The 12,145-nt window shown below is 38.4% G+C and overlaps 1 protein-coding gene across 4 annotated transcripts in view; it reads right to left on the bottom strand.

The window, feature by feature from the left end:
- Window positions 1-478: 478 nt before the first annotated feature.
- Window positions 479-12,145, bottom strand: part of ZDHHC20 (zDHHC palmitoyltransferase 20) — a 56,172-nt gene continuing 44,505 nt past the window's right edge. For 2 of the 4 annotated variants that reach the window (XM_080591288.1, XM_080591285.1), the window contains 5 exons: window positions 11,476-11,602; window positions 10,155-10,244; window positions 9,083-9,198; window positions 8,578-8,655; window positions 479-6,193 (listed from right to left, as the gene is read on the bottom strand). In XM_080591288.1, coding sequence (XP_080447414.1) covers window positions 8,618-8,655; window positions 9,083-9,198; window positions 10,155-10,244; window positions 11,476-11,602 — 371 coding nt within the window. In that variant the 3' untranslated portion in view covers window positions 479-6,193; window positions 8,578-8,617. The other 2 variants (XM_080591286.1, XM_080591287.1) reach the window with 2 other exon arrangements.

The following is a 12,145-nucleotide window of genomic DNA, read 5'->3' as shown; positions in this document are numbered from 1 at the left end:
CAGGTATATGAAGCTGCAGCTAATAGAAGATAAAATGTTCCATTTTCAAAACTTTCTGGAAAGAATTTAGTTGGGCTTGGTGATCTTCGAATCATTTAGGCGGGAAAAGACCTCTATAATTCCGTGATTCAATTGTTGAATTTCAATGCCAGTGTTATCATTATGGCAGTGTCCCACTGAGTCTTAATTGCCCTTACTTACAGAACTTAATTCTGATCAAAAAGAAACATTACTGATTCCTGTTTGAGCAGCGTGATTTCTACATGTTGTTTCATGTCCTGAAGGAACATCATCAGCCACAAGCTAAGTTTTTTATTTTTCCTGTAAAAACCAAGCAACCTGGAACATGTTTCAGGAGTGAGTGTAATCTTTGGTCGTTGCAGCTAGAGTGTGAAAATTATTTCCATCACTAGTTACAGATACGTTCCCAGGTACGTGGCAGTTCTTGCTGATCTAATACACACATACCATTTTCAGCTTATTTCACATACTTTTATTAAGTCAATGTTGCATTCACTGATGAAGTTGTGTCAAATACATTAATATTTTATCACTTTTGAAATATAGGCCTAAAATAGTACAACTTTGTATTTAAACATGACTTACATTTCAGAGGAGGATGAACAGGTTTAACACTGATGTTCAAAATCTCAAATGCGCTTTCTAATGGCTATAAATGGCTTGAGATAACATATGGAAAAGTATACATATGGGCAAATTGCACAATGCGATTAAAACACGAAGGAACTTCCAGGCAAAGTAATGTGATTTTGTACGTAATTCATTTATAAAAGCCCATTTTAAAAAGTTACTTCAAGTATTAAACTATAAATGGCAACATGTTTTTTTTTTCTGTGCATAGGACTAGTCCTATCTGCAGCATACAAAAAAATATAATAAATGTGTCATTACATGTATCTTACATTTAACCTGAAACCTAAATACAATTCATTACAAGTTTAGGCAGCACAATTAAAAATACCTGTGGAAGTAGAACAGCGAGGACATTGTGATTAGTGCAACTGTTGATAACCCTTGCTGGCAAATACAAAAGGAACTGCAGTGAGAACCCAGGGGTGTTCAGGTAAGTTTAAAAAGAGGGTGAGGGGACAGAGGGGCAGGTTGAACGCTTTAACAACAACAGGACTACTGCTTCTTTCTGTGATGTCTTTTATGGTCTTAAACACTTGCAGTTCAGAAAGATTTAAGTTTCTCACAACAAAGCTGACAGCAACAGGTTAAGGGACAGGAGAAATTAGAGAGGAACATGCTAAGCATTTAAGTTGTCAGCTAAATAATGTAAACAGAAGGGAATCCACATCACATATCACCATTAATGCTTTGGTGCCAATAATAATGGATACTTCATCCCCAACACATGTGCTTGACTGCTAAGCATGTGCTCTCTATTTCTTGTGGCAGGGCAAGGGGAAGGAAAGGTGGGGATACTCCCAAAAACAATGAAAGCAGTTTTGTAAACATCATCAGACTTAGCAATATAATGGAAACAAGATTCAAGTAATTGCTGCAAAACAAAACAGCCAAACACCAGTTGAAATCAGCATTAGCACTAACTACAACTTGCAGTTTCATTACATTTTGTGACAGTTATGTAATTAAGAAAAATGCATATAAAAACTGTCTATATATACAAAATAAATTGATAGAAATGAGTGTAGTAAATGTGTTCAGTATTATAACAACTTTATATGCAGCTGCTCTCTTTGGTGCCATTTAGGGAGAGAAGATCCTCTTATGTTGCATACCCAGCTATTTAATTTAATTTGTTTGATGTACTATGAAAAATGTATTCTTGATCTGCATTTACAGTTAAAGTAGCTCCTTGGAACCTCTTTAAATGTATACCTGAATCCCTCAATTATGTATAATTTTAGCCAGCGTCCTCAAAGAACATATACCGTGAAGCTCAAAGGATTTATGTGTTTATTTTTAAATAAATATGATCAGTCAGTGCTCCAGATCTAGGCAGATCTGGTCCGTCTGTGTCAGAGTCGATGCTTCTCTTGGTACATCTGCCACAGACATTAATCCTACTACAAATCCTGCCTTTTTTTTTTTTTTTTCCTCCTCTTGGGGCTCTGGTGAGCTACGACTGGACGGACTTCAAACTACAGCATGAAGTACTTTGAGCGGATACTGAATAGCGTTGAACTTAATGAAAACTTCCAAAACCCCCTAAAAGTATTTAGAAAGATAGAGAAGCAACACAAGATCAAACGAGGGAAGAAACTACCTGAAAAATGTAGGCATTTATAACACTAGAAAACATGCCCAGTTTCTAGATAGCATACCAAAAGTAGCTTGGTACCTGTGCATTCCCCGTTCAAAGGGTAGGTTTAACAAAAATGTTACCATGATTCCCACTCAAATCACTAAAAACAGAAATGTCAGAAGTCCTTCTAAAATAAACCTATGAATATTTGAAGTTTGGAAGTGGAATTTTTCAATCATTTATGGTACTTCTAACTTGTCAGTTATTAGAGAAACCTATACATTGTCCTGCCCTCTTCCCATAATATGCCCTTGATAGGAACAGCAGGTAGGTGTATCTTTACAGTCTGTAAATAAACCAATTGTCTGGGGAAAATAAAATATATATTAGTTGAGGTTTCTAAGATAGTTATTTTTTTTTTCCTATTCACATATTTCCTTGCATCATCTTCACAGGGAGAGCTTTATCAACTTCCATTTCAGAAATCTTGAAGAGAAAACATTGGAATCTTGTCTTGTGTCAGGCTTCAGCCTTAAACACTGGGAGTTCAAGTCATTTTGTGTGTGCATTGCCGTTGTGTGTATATGGACTTTTTTTTAAAGAAAAAAAACAGTAAAAAAAATACTATAGCACAGTTTCTGACTGCAGTTAATATTTACTATCCTACAGTAACTACAATGCTACTCACGGCTAGTAATTATTTTGAGGGATCTAAAAGCTTAAGCGCTGTTATTTTTAGTGATGAACATAAGTTATTTCCAAGACTTGCTGATATGTAGCATAGAACCAGCATGTACAACACAACCCAGCACCCTACAACTGTTGTTTTCTTAGGATCCATCTTCCCTTCCTGCCTCCTGAACAGGCAGGTCTGCTGCTCACTGCCTCCCCTGGAAGTGTGCAGCAGCTCAGCGCATGGATGTGAGCCAAAAGGCCCCATTTCGTGGTGAGCTCCGACAGACGGCCTGCCTCTGCTAGCAGCAATATGTAAGTCTGCTGGCAACTCAACAGCCCAGCAGCTTTTTGTCCTTTAAACCAAAGTTGGTTTTAGTTCCTGGCTTGCTCCCTCTTTTTGCCTGTCACGCTGCTCAGATACAGCACAGAATGCCCTTGCTTGTGGCTAGGGAGCTGGCAGGACAGGAACTCAAAGACAAGTATAGCCGCTGACCTGCCTTAGCAATGCCTCCTCCCTGGCCAGTGCCTGCAAGAAAAACCTGGCACTCACCATCCCACTCACTGGGCAACCCTAAAACAGTTCACCAATACAATTCACTTAGAGAACTTAATTCCTTTCTATGAGCCTAGGGTTACTCTTAGTACTCAGTTTTCTGAAGAAAACAAAACAAAACAAAAAAACCAGAGGGGTGTGCATTTGAAAGGATCACATTTGAACCATTTTACTACATTTTATATTTTTCAAGTGATTTTTCAGTAACATCTGCTTTTCTACCAACAGTAACTCTGGCCTCCAGAGTACCCCAAGCACAATGCTCTCTGACTTTTGTCATTGGAAACGTGAGAGAAATCTGGGACAAAATGTATGGGTGATTTGCATAAAGATGTCAGAACCATCAGCTCTTGAAGAAACACCACCAAAACATGAACCAATTTGCTACAGAATACACATGGATTTAGCCCAGCCTGCTTACCTGCATTTTTTTTTTTTCCTGTAGATTAACTACCCTGGCTGAAAAAATCAAACAAGTTATATTGATGTTAGCCTACAGTATACATGCATTCATATGAATATATACTGAGCAATTTGAGGGGCTGGGAGAGGACAGAGGCTATACTGCTGGATCTGTGAGGTTTACCACATTACAGAGATTTTGCTTCTAATTCTGCTAGGGAATGACTATGCATGTATTTATCTCCGCTGTAATACACTGATCCAGTAAAAGAGATTATATCCAGGGCCCTCAATTACAATTCCACCAGTGTTTGGGGCTGCACATTTTGGTATTTAGAGTGAGCAATTTGAGCTCACTGTCTTTCGTCTCTGTTCTCTTCCCAAGAAATTTTGCTGATGCATTCTCTCTTTGTGAGCTCAACATGTCAGTATTGCTGAAAGCTGATATTCAGATGAGCACTTTGCACTTGACATTTGAGGAAAAAAATAGCTAAATCTTTCAGATTAATGCATAGCAAATGTTTTAAGTTTGAAAATTAGCAAATGCAAAATTTATCATACAAAGTTTGAAGACACATTTTGCAACTTCTAAACATAACATGCCAACTTTGGACTATTACTTCTGTGTCAACAATACTCCACAGTGACCAAAACATGCCCATAGATTCTTGAAGTGTTCTTGTTGCAGAAGATTAACATTTAAGAAAATGTATTATTTCCAAAGACAAAGAAAACATTTGTTTAAGCCTTACAGTATAATTGATACCCTTGTATTTCCATCATAAACATACTGGACTTAAGTAGCAACCAGTCTGGTAGAGAAACCAAACAGGTTCCTTTCGTCCACATCATCACTTCAGCTACCCCCTTCAGTTTGTATCAAAACAGTTTACATCTATTTGTAATCAGCATCAGCTGAACATCAGAAAAGCTTCAGACAGTACAACTATTTTTCACGTTTGCCAGGTGCAAAACGTCAATAACACACAAAGATGAAGTAGCAGTCTTCTCTATAGAGGAGCAAGAGAAAATGAACAAAATCATGTCCTTTGCTGTTGGACTTGAGCTTACGATGGACTTTATTCCTCACACAGGAAACACATTTTGCCTTTTGTGAACAAGGTACATTATTACACAAAGCACTCATCTTTAGCAGTTCAGTATCACTTAAAATAGACTTGAAAGTGGCAGACTAAAGCATACAAATTTTTGGTGTGATAACACGAGTGCATGATCCAATGCTAATTTTCTCATAATTACTTGAAATTTGTTTAAATGGTACTTTAGAACCAATAAAAACTTGTGCCTTTATTAAAAAGATAAAACAAAAGTATAAAACAGTATTTATAAACCATCAAGAGTCCCATATAAAAAGCAGTACTCTTCCAGTTCCATTTGCTAACAACACGCAACTGCACTAACCTTTTTCTCAGGGGTATTTTGCCATTTTGTTACTGCTTCATACAGAACGCTGCTGCCGACATTAACAGAAAATGTAACAGTTTGTTAATTTCTTCTTGGGTTGGCTTTTCTTTGTATGCTGAGAGGCAATTGTTGAAAAGTAATAATCCATGTACTTGCAGCTAAAAGACAGTTCACTTCTTTGAGCTATGCTCTTGATATGGTTAAATAAATCAAGTTAAAAGGATGAGGGGGCTCAATTCTATAGCAAAAAAGCAACACCAAGTAAAAGGCTTTTGCTTTGTTGGCATTGCCTTGTTCCATAGCACAGCCAGTAGAAGGAATCCTCAGTCCTGAAATACTTGGGAGAGCTACAACCATGAACACGTCACCCAGTCCCTTCCTTTCAACAAAACCCAGTGTTTGTGCTATGGACAGTTGCATTTCAGACTCATCAGCCACACTCTGTCAATCCCCCACAATCCAACCCCTCCCCCTCTTTTTTATTTTTTTCTTCTTTCTTTCTGTTCTCTGCAGAACCTGCTATGGAAGTGACTTCTGCAGTGCCTAAGGTATGACGATCGCCTGTGAGGAGGTAGGAGTCCTTGCAGATCTACCCCCATCACCGCAGCATAACAGAAATGCATAGTTCCCACTCTGGACCTTGTGCATCCAAGCAGGGCACTTCAGGATTTGGCCCTTTGGTAGCAGTATATATATAATTCAGTGCTGCATAAATGCACGTTAAGAATCTTAAGGCATCTGTCTTAACTTCCCTGCTCTGCAATAGTGCTTACAAGAATCCATTGGACTGTGCAGAAACTTGAATTTCTTGTCTCTTCCTAAAATGCTCATGTTCCATTTTTTACTGATCAACTTTTTCCAAACAAAATTAAGTAATATTCAAGCACAAAATGTGTTGCAGAAACCTAACAAAACAAAACAAAACCTCATTAGTGGAATTGCACCGTTAGCTTTGAAAAAAGAAACACAACACGAAACAAATCATACTGCATTACAGGAATATCTAGATAACAGGTATTTTACTGCCTCCCGATTGGGACTGCAGCTAAGCTAAATTCAACTTATAATTAGCCTTCTGGGAGGTGTTTTTTTTTTTTTCTTCCCTTTTCTTCTCCTTTTAAACCTCATGTTTTATAAGATTATCTCCACTAAGAATGTCAAATCCATCACCATTGACCTGTGGCTAAAGTCTCTTGGATGTCTGGTTGGCAAGAATTGCTCATTCATTTTTAATTAAATTGACACATTTGGAGACACAAATGATATTTGTCTAGGTGAGTCTGGGGGACTGCTGGCTGGGAGATTTGTTGTCTTTTCTGTACAATGACATGGGAATTTTACTTAAGCCATAACTTTGATTGCTTCTACTGCATGCTACAGGTATAAAAATGAAAAAATGAAAAATACAGCTATCAGTCTATTACAAGGCATAGCAAAGTGCATGGAATGGATATTTTGGATCTCACAGCTATTGCATGGCTGCTTCCAGTTGTAGGGGACTGGAATTAACAAGCTAGGCGATCAGAAACCGATCAGATCCAACTAGACTCAGAACAGCTGAAACACTGTGGTACTGAGTTAAGTATTATTTGAGATAACACGTACCAAAATGCTTTGTGATGGGTGTGACTCTGACTCATTTAATTATACAACTTCTAAAACTATGCAGCTTGGGGAAGTGGGGTACACGGCACACCATCTTCCTTCGTTAAATTTGTCTGACTTTAGGAAGGGAGGGAGCTTGGAAAGGAAAGTCACACCAAACTATTACCAGATAATAGTCTGGTCTAAGCTGTCAGTCGTGCTCTCTCTCTAGGTCAGTGGGAAGAAGGATTAAGTACATTCTATAATACCCTGTCAAAGACTGCTGGCATGAACTGATCTCAGAAAGTATCTATTCTACTTTTCATAGAAAGGAAATGACTGAATAACCTGTTTAGATCAAATCAGATATTATAAAACTAGAGGCTGAAAGGAATCCCTTACTAGGGTACTTGTTTGAACATTTATACAGAGTGTCAAGAAAAGTACTACTAACTACTGTAATTTTGGCTATCCCTTGCAGAGACCTTTTAGATAGACTATTTCTTAGTAAATAAATAATAAAAAAAGATGATCCTAAAATTACTGAGCTTTAAGATCTTGAAGATTGTTCTCTCTTCAAACAAAATGGCACTTCCTTGTAAGGTCCCTGTTTCCAGCTTTTGCTGTACTTCTGTGTCAGGGATCACAGAGAGGCAATATAAATTCCTTCATGCAGGCCTTCTACAACTCTTTAAAAGAAACAAAGGGAGGTGGGGGGTAATGACTCAGCCCTCAGCATCTATGGTTGCTAGTTGTCCAAATCAGATCCGTTCCTCTTCTAGAAATAAAAATTTAACAGGAGTTTATAAACTCACTGCAGCATGAAGTCAACATAAAAGAGAAATTTAATTCAGTCACTGGAAATACACCAGGGCAAGCAGCAGCATTTGCTACATTTCCCTAGTGCAAAGTGTGCAGTGTGCGCAGAAGCTCTTACACAAAAGAAGATCATTGTTAATGTGTCGATGTGTCACAAGTGACACAAAGCAGTCCAGATGTAGACACCTATATTTACCGACACCTTCATTCCTTGTGCACACACTTTCTTGAAGTATAAGAGCAGAGCACGGTAAACCAATATACAATAACAATATAGTTAAGGGGTTGTTCCTTGAGAGAGTATCAAGACTTTCATCTTGAAATTGCCTGTTTAGCAGATGAGATTCTTTTCCCTGGTCAGGTAAAAATACAACATTACACACTTCAATCTAAATTACAGGATTAGGCCGACTCATCCTAGATCTAGCCAACCAATGTTTCCTACAGTACATTACTCCCACTCTCATCTCCTGGTGAGCCATTCTGAGCTTTATGTAGACTTTTTTTTTTTATGGCCACAAGATAGAGCACAGGAAGTTCTGCACCAACATGTGAAAGAACTTCTTCACAGTGTGGGTGACAGAGCACTGGAACAGGTTGCCCAGGGAGGTTGTGGAGTCTCCCTCTCTGGAGAAATTCAAAGCCCGTCTGGACGCCTACCTGGGCAGCCTGCTCTAAGGAACCTGCTTTGGCAGGGGGGTTGGACCCAATGATCTTTCGAGGTCCCTTCCAACCCCTGCAATTCTGTGATTCTGTGATTTTCTACGACTCATCCAACATCAGAGGACTTCTCTGCACTCCATGACTAGTGACTTTTGACCTCAAGATGTCTATTTTAGTTTACTCATATATATAAAGAAATAGCAATCAATTACGTTAGTCTTACCTGTTTCTCATTGAGATGGTTGGTTAGTAATAAGCTGAGATCAGCTTTCCAATGAAACTATAATATGCTTTTTTGTACCTAAAATATGAGAGAATCTCAATTATGTGTTTTTTTTTTCAGATCTGCACAGCAAATACCAAAGACTTCAAACCAGAAACCATGCTTATTGTGTTGTACCTATTTCAGAGAAATATTTTCCTCCCCCTAATCAAATATAAAATGAATCCAAAATGTCTCAGAAGAGGGAGTGAGAAAGCCAGATGTATCTACCCATTACCTTAGCCTTAAAACTCAGTTTGGAGCAGAGCAGGAGACACAAGTTAGCCTTAGCTTATAGACATGCTGACTGGATTCTATGTAACAAGGTTTCCTCTACCGGACTCCAACCAATTCCTAAGGGATTTTTAGGCTTAAAAAAAAACAAGAACAACAACAAAAAACAAACACACCCCACCCACCATGAACAAAATGACAGAGTAATCAGAAATGTTATGGTGCAGTCTACCTGATTTAACATTTTCCTCTTCAGGGCCACTTTCTACCCATTGACCATCACTGGCTAGCAATCGATTTTGTGATTCACTGAGAGGTCGAGGAGGAAAGGGCTGACTGGCTCCAGAGCTGAAAAGCAAGCAAAGTCAACAGAAATTCTGTAATTGCAAGAGTTGCTTAATTCAGACATTTCTAGATTGATAGACAAGAAATGGTATACTGACAACAATGTTACTGCCACACAGTTACAAAGAAAACCTAACCAGTACTATCTGGAAGAACAACCTGATGTTGTATTCCATCACTAAAAGCTAGGGTGTGCTGCTGAACATTTTAATGCAAAAGGCTACTCTGCTGTTGGCACAAGGGTACTGCTCTTGTGTAAATTCCACAGGTTGTATGGTACTGGAAGTGACTTCTCAGTCTTGCCTTTGGCCCTAATGCCTGATAACTCATGTAGCTGCTGTTGACAACAACCTTCAGCCATTCACCAAACACAGAAGCCTTCACATAAACGTCCTCAGAAGTTTCACGTACTCATGTGTCTTTGAATCTGAAGCAAGCTTCCTGAAAATACAAACCATGCAAATTTGGAGGTTTAAAATGAAACAACCTAGAAGAACTCCACTGCTCAAACCCAGCAATAGCCACATTATTTACCTCATGCAAACTATGACTCAGCATCCCTTGCTTAGGCATGCTGGAGGAAGTGAAATGCAAGTAATATTCACCCTTTCTTTCATTTGAAAAAATATCTTAAGTATTTTTTCCATGGACCATTATTCATTCTTCCCTAGGACTTTTTTTCTTCTTGTTAAAAGAGTCTGTAAGGTCTTCTACTTTCACTACTGTTCTGTTTCCTTAGAGCCACGTCCTCTTAAAAGTCTAAAACAAGGAATAGCCCTTCTGTATCAAGCAGCATCACATTTATTAGTTTTGATTCATTCTATCCTTCTTTGAAGACTTACAAATTCACTTTGAAACCAACAAGTTTAAACAATTAAAACAAAAAATAATTTTGAAACTTTTTTTTTTTTTTTAAACAGATGAATTATGGCACAGTACAGCTTAAGTGCAATAGTTACCTTTTGGCAGGTTCGTTTTGGCTTGAGACAGTTAGTTGCTCTGGATCCATAATCACCAAACGAGTTGGAAAACTACACCCATCGCCCAAACTAAACCAGAAACAAAGATTCAAATCACTGTTTGCAGTTGACAGGCTGGAATCAATTACTGAGTGCAGTGTTGAACTGCAGACTTGAGCAAGGCATTCCTACCACTAAACCCCATGACCAGTTAATTAAGCTTTGGAGCTCAAACAATTCCCACCCTACCACTCAGCGTGGGCTGCTGAGCACAGCACTTGCCTAGGTATTTCAGAAACAACATCATGTTTCTGTACAATGTAGCCCTGGTCTTCTCCCAAACCACTGTGCACAGGTAGTCAGACTATCCAGTATTTATAATCCCAGAAGCACAAACAATATTCTGGTGGTCATACTTTTTTCTTCCTCCCATCACTGTAAGATTAACTAAGCATTCTTTTAAAGCAAATTCAGTCAAGACAGAATGTGTTGGGAAAACACCCACCTGTAATATACCTTCCACCTTTTTATCATCATGTGAAAAGTCATATCAGTTGAGCAACTGGCTGAGGCAACTTTAGATCTTGTTATTACCCCTGCTGTTTGCTACCAGACCTCAGTTTGGCAAAAAGCTTCGCCCACATTTTAAGCTGATACACAAGCCTCCAAAAGCAGTGCTGAAACATGGCACCTACTTTGTTCTGCTGATTTTCTGGAGTGGTGGGAGTGAGCAACAGGTCAGTCTTACTTTATCGAGCTTCTCAGACATTCATCTGCAACTTCCTAACACTGGTTCAGATGAAATTTTAAAACTGCTATTTTCCAACATATCAACATTTTTTTCCACTGCTGCTTATTTACATTCACTTTCTCAGAAGGCTTTTAATAATGAATATGTCAGGTACAGCACAAGAAAAGCTGTCAAGTTTGTTGGGGATAAGAGGGGGTGTTTTTAAACTGATGTTGTTTCAGTGTAGCTGAAATTCAAAGAGCATTTGTGTCTCCCCTGTGCTGTTGATTTCTGCTTTATAACCAGGCACTAATACTACCGATCAAAAGGTGTAGAATTTTTGAAATACAATTCTCAAAACTTTCCAAACTTCTGTATTTAGAAGGCCCTTGTAAATGAGGCTCTCATCTCTGAATGAAAACCCTGTGCAGAGTCTTCTCAGTTTTCTCCTCCAGATTTTCTTCACACCAATCACACAAGATTTCCAAATTGGCTTTTCAATTGTGCTTCATTTTTCTCAGAAAAGAGGAAGCAAGGTGAAAATTAAGTCATCAATTTATTCCCCAATTCATTTCAAGTCAGATCAAATACCTGGTAAAAACAGGGAGCAGCCAATACTTCTTTTCATCTCCAAAAACCTCCCTTAGATTTTTGCCACATCCAAGAGAAAAGCCATTTTTATCAGGGCCATTTCGAAATGTGGGTGCACGGAATGTTTCTGTAAAAGAAAAACACACAACTTACTTTAAAGCAACAAGCAGTCAGGGAAAATAGACAGTCTCAAACTTCTCTACTGTGAACACAGTCTCAGGCAAGCTAAGACCATCTTGATGTGTATTATGAGGGAAAAAAATGATTGCCACCTGAAGTAATAAAAAACATTAAAAAAATCTAAGTGTTAAAGTTCACATAAGAACAGTCATCTTTCTCTCTTTACATTTAACTTAAGGTCTGAAGCAAAGCAAAGTACCATCAGCATGCTGAAGATACCGCATGCTCTCTTTGGCCTGTGCACATCTTTGAGCAGATGACAACTTCTGCATAAATAAGCAATTTACCATTGAGCATTACTGTACCTAAACTCATACAGGACAGGTTTTTTCCACCCTGTCCAGGGCTGAAGTCAAACTAAGAGCATACCACAGTATCAGAGAAAGATGAGATCTATTACATTAGAGAAACAGACACACCATGAGATACAGCAAACCACCTAAACTTGACCGACCTACTATTTACCTAGTCAGACAGGTTACACACTTGG

Source organism: Anser brachyrhynchus (genome assembly GCF_964034855.1).
Source record: "Anser brachyrhynchus genome assembly, chromosome: 1".
NCBI classification, from domain to species: Eukaryota; Metazoa; Chordata; class Aves; order Anseriformes; family Anatidae; genus Anser; species Anser brachyrhynchus.
The sequence above is the reverse complement of the archived record's forward strand: the minus strand, read 5'-3'. Positions and strand labels throughout refer to the sequence as shown.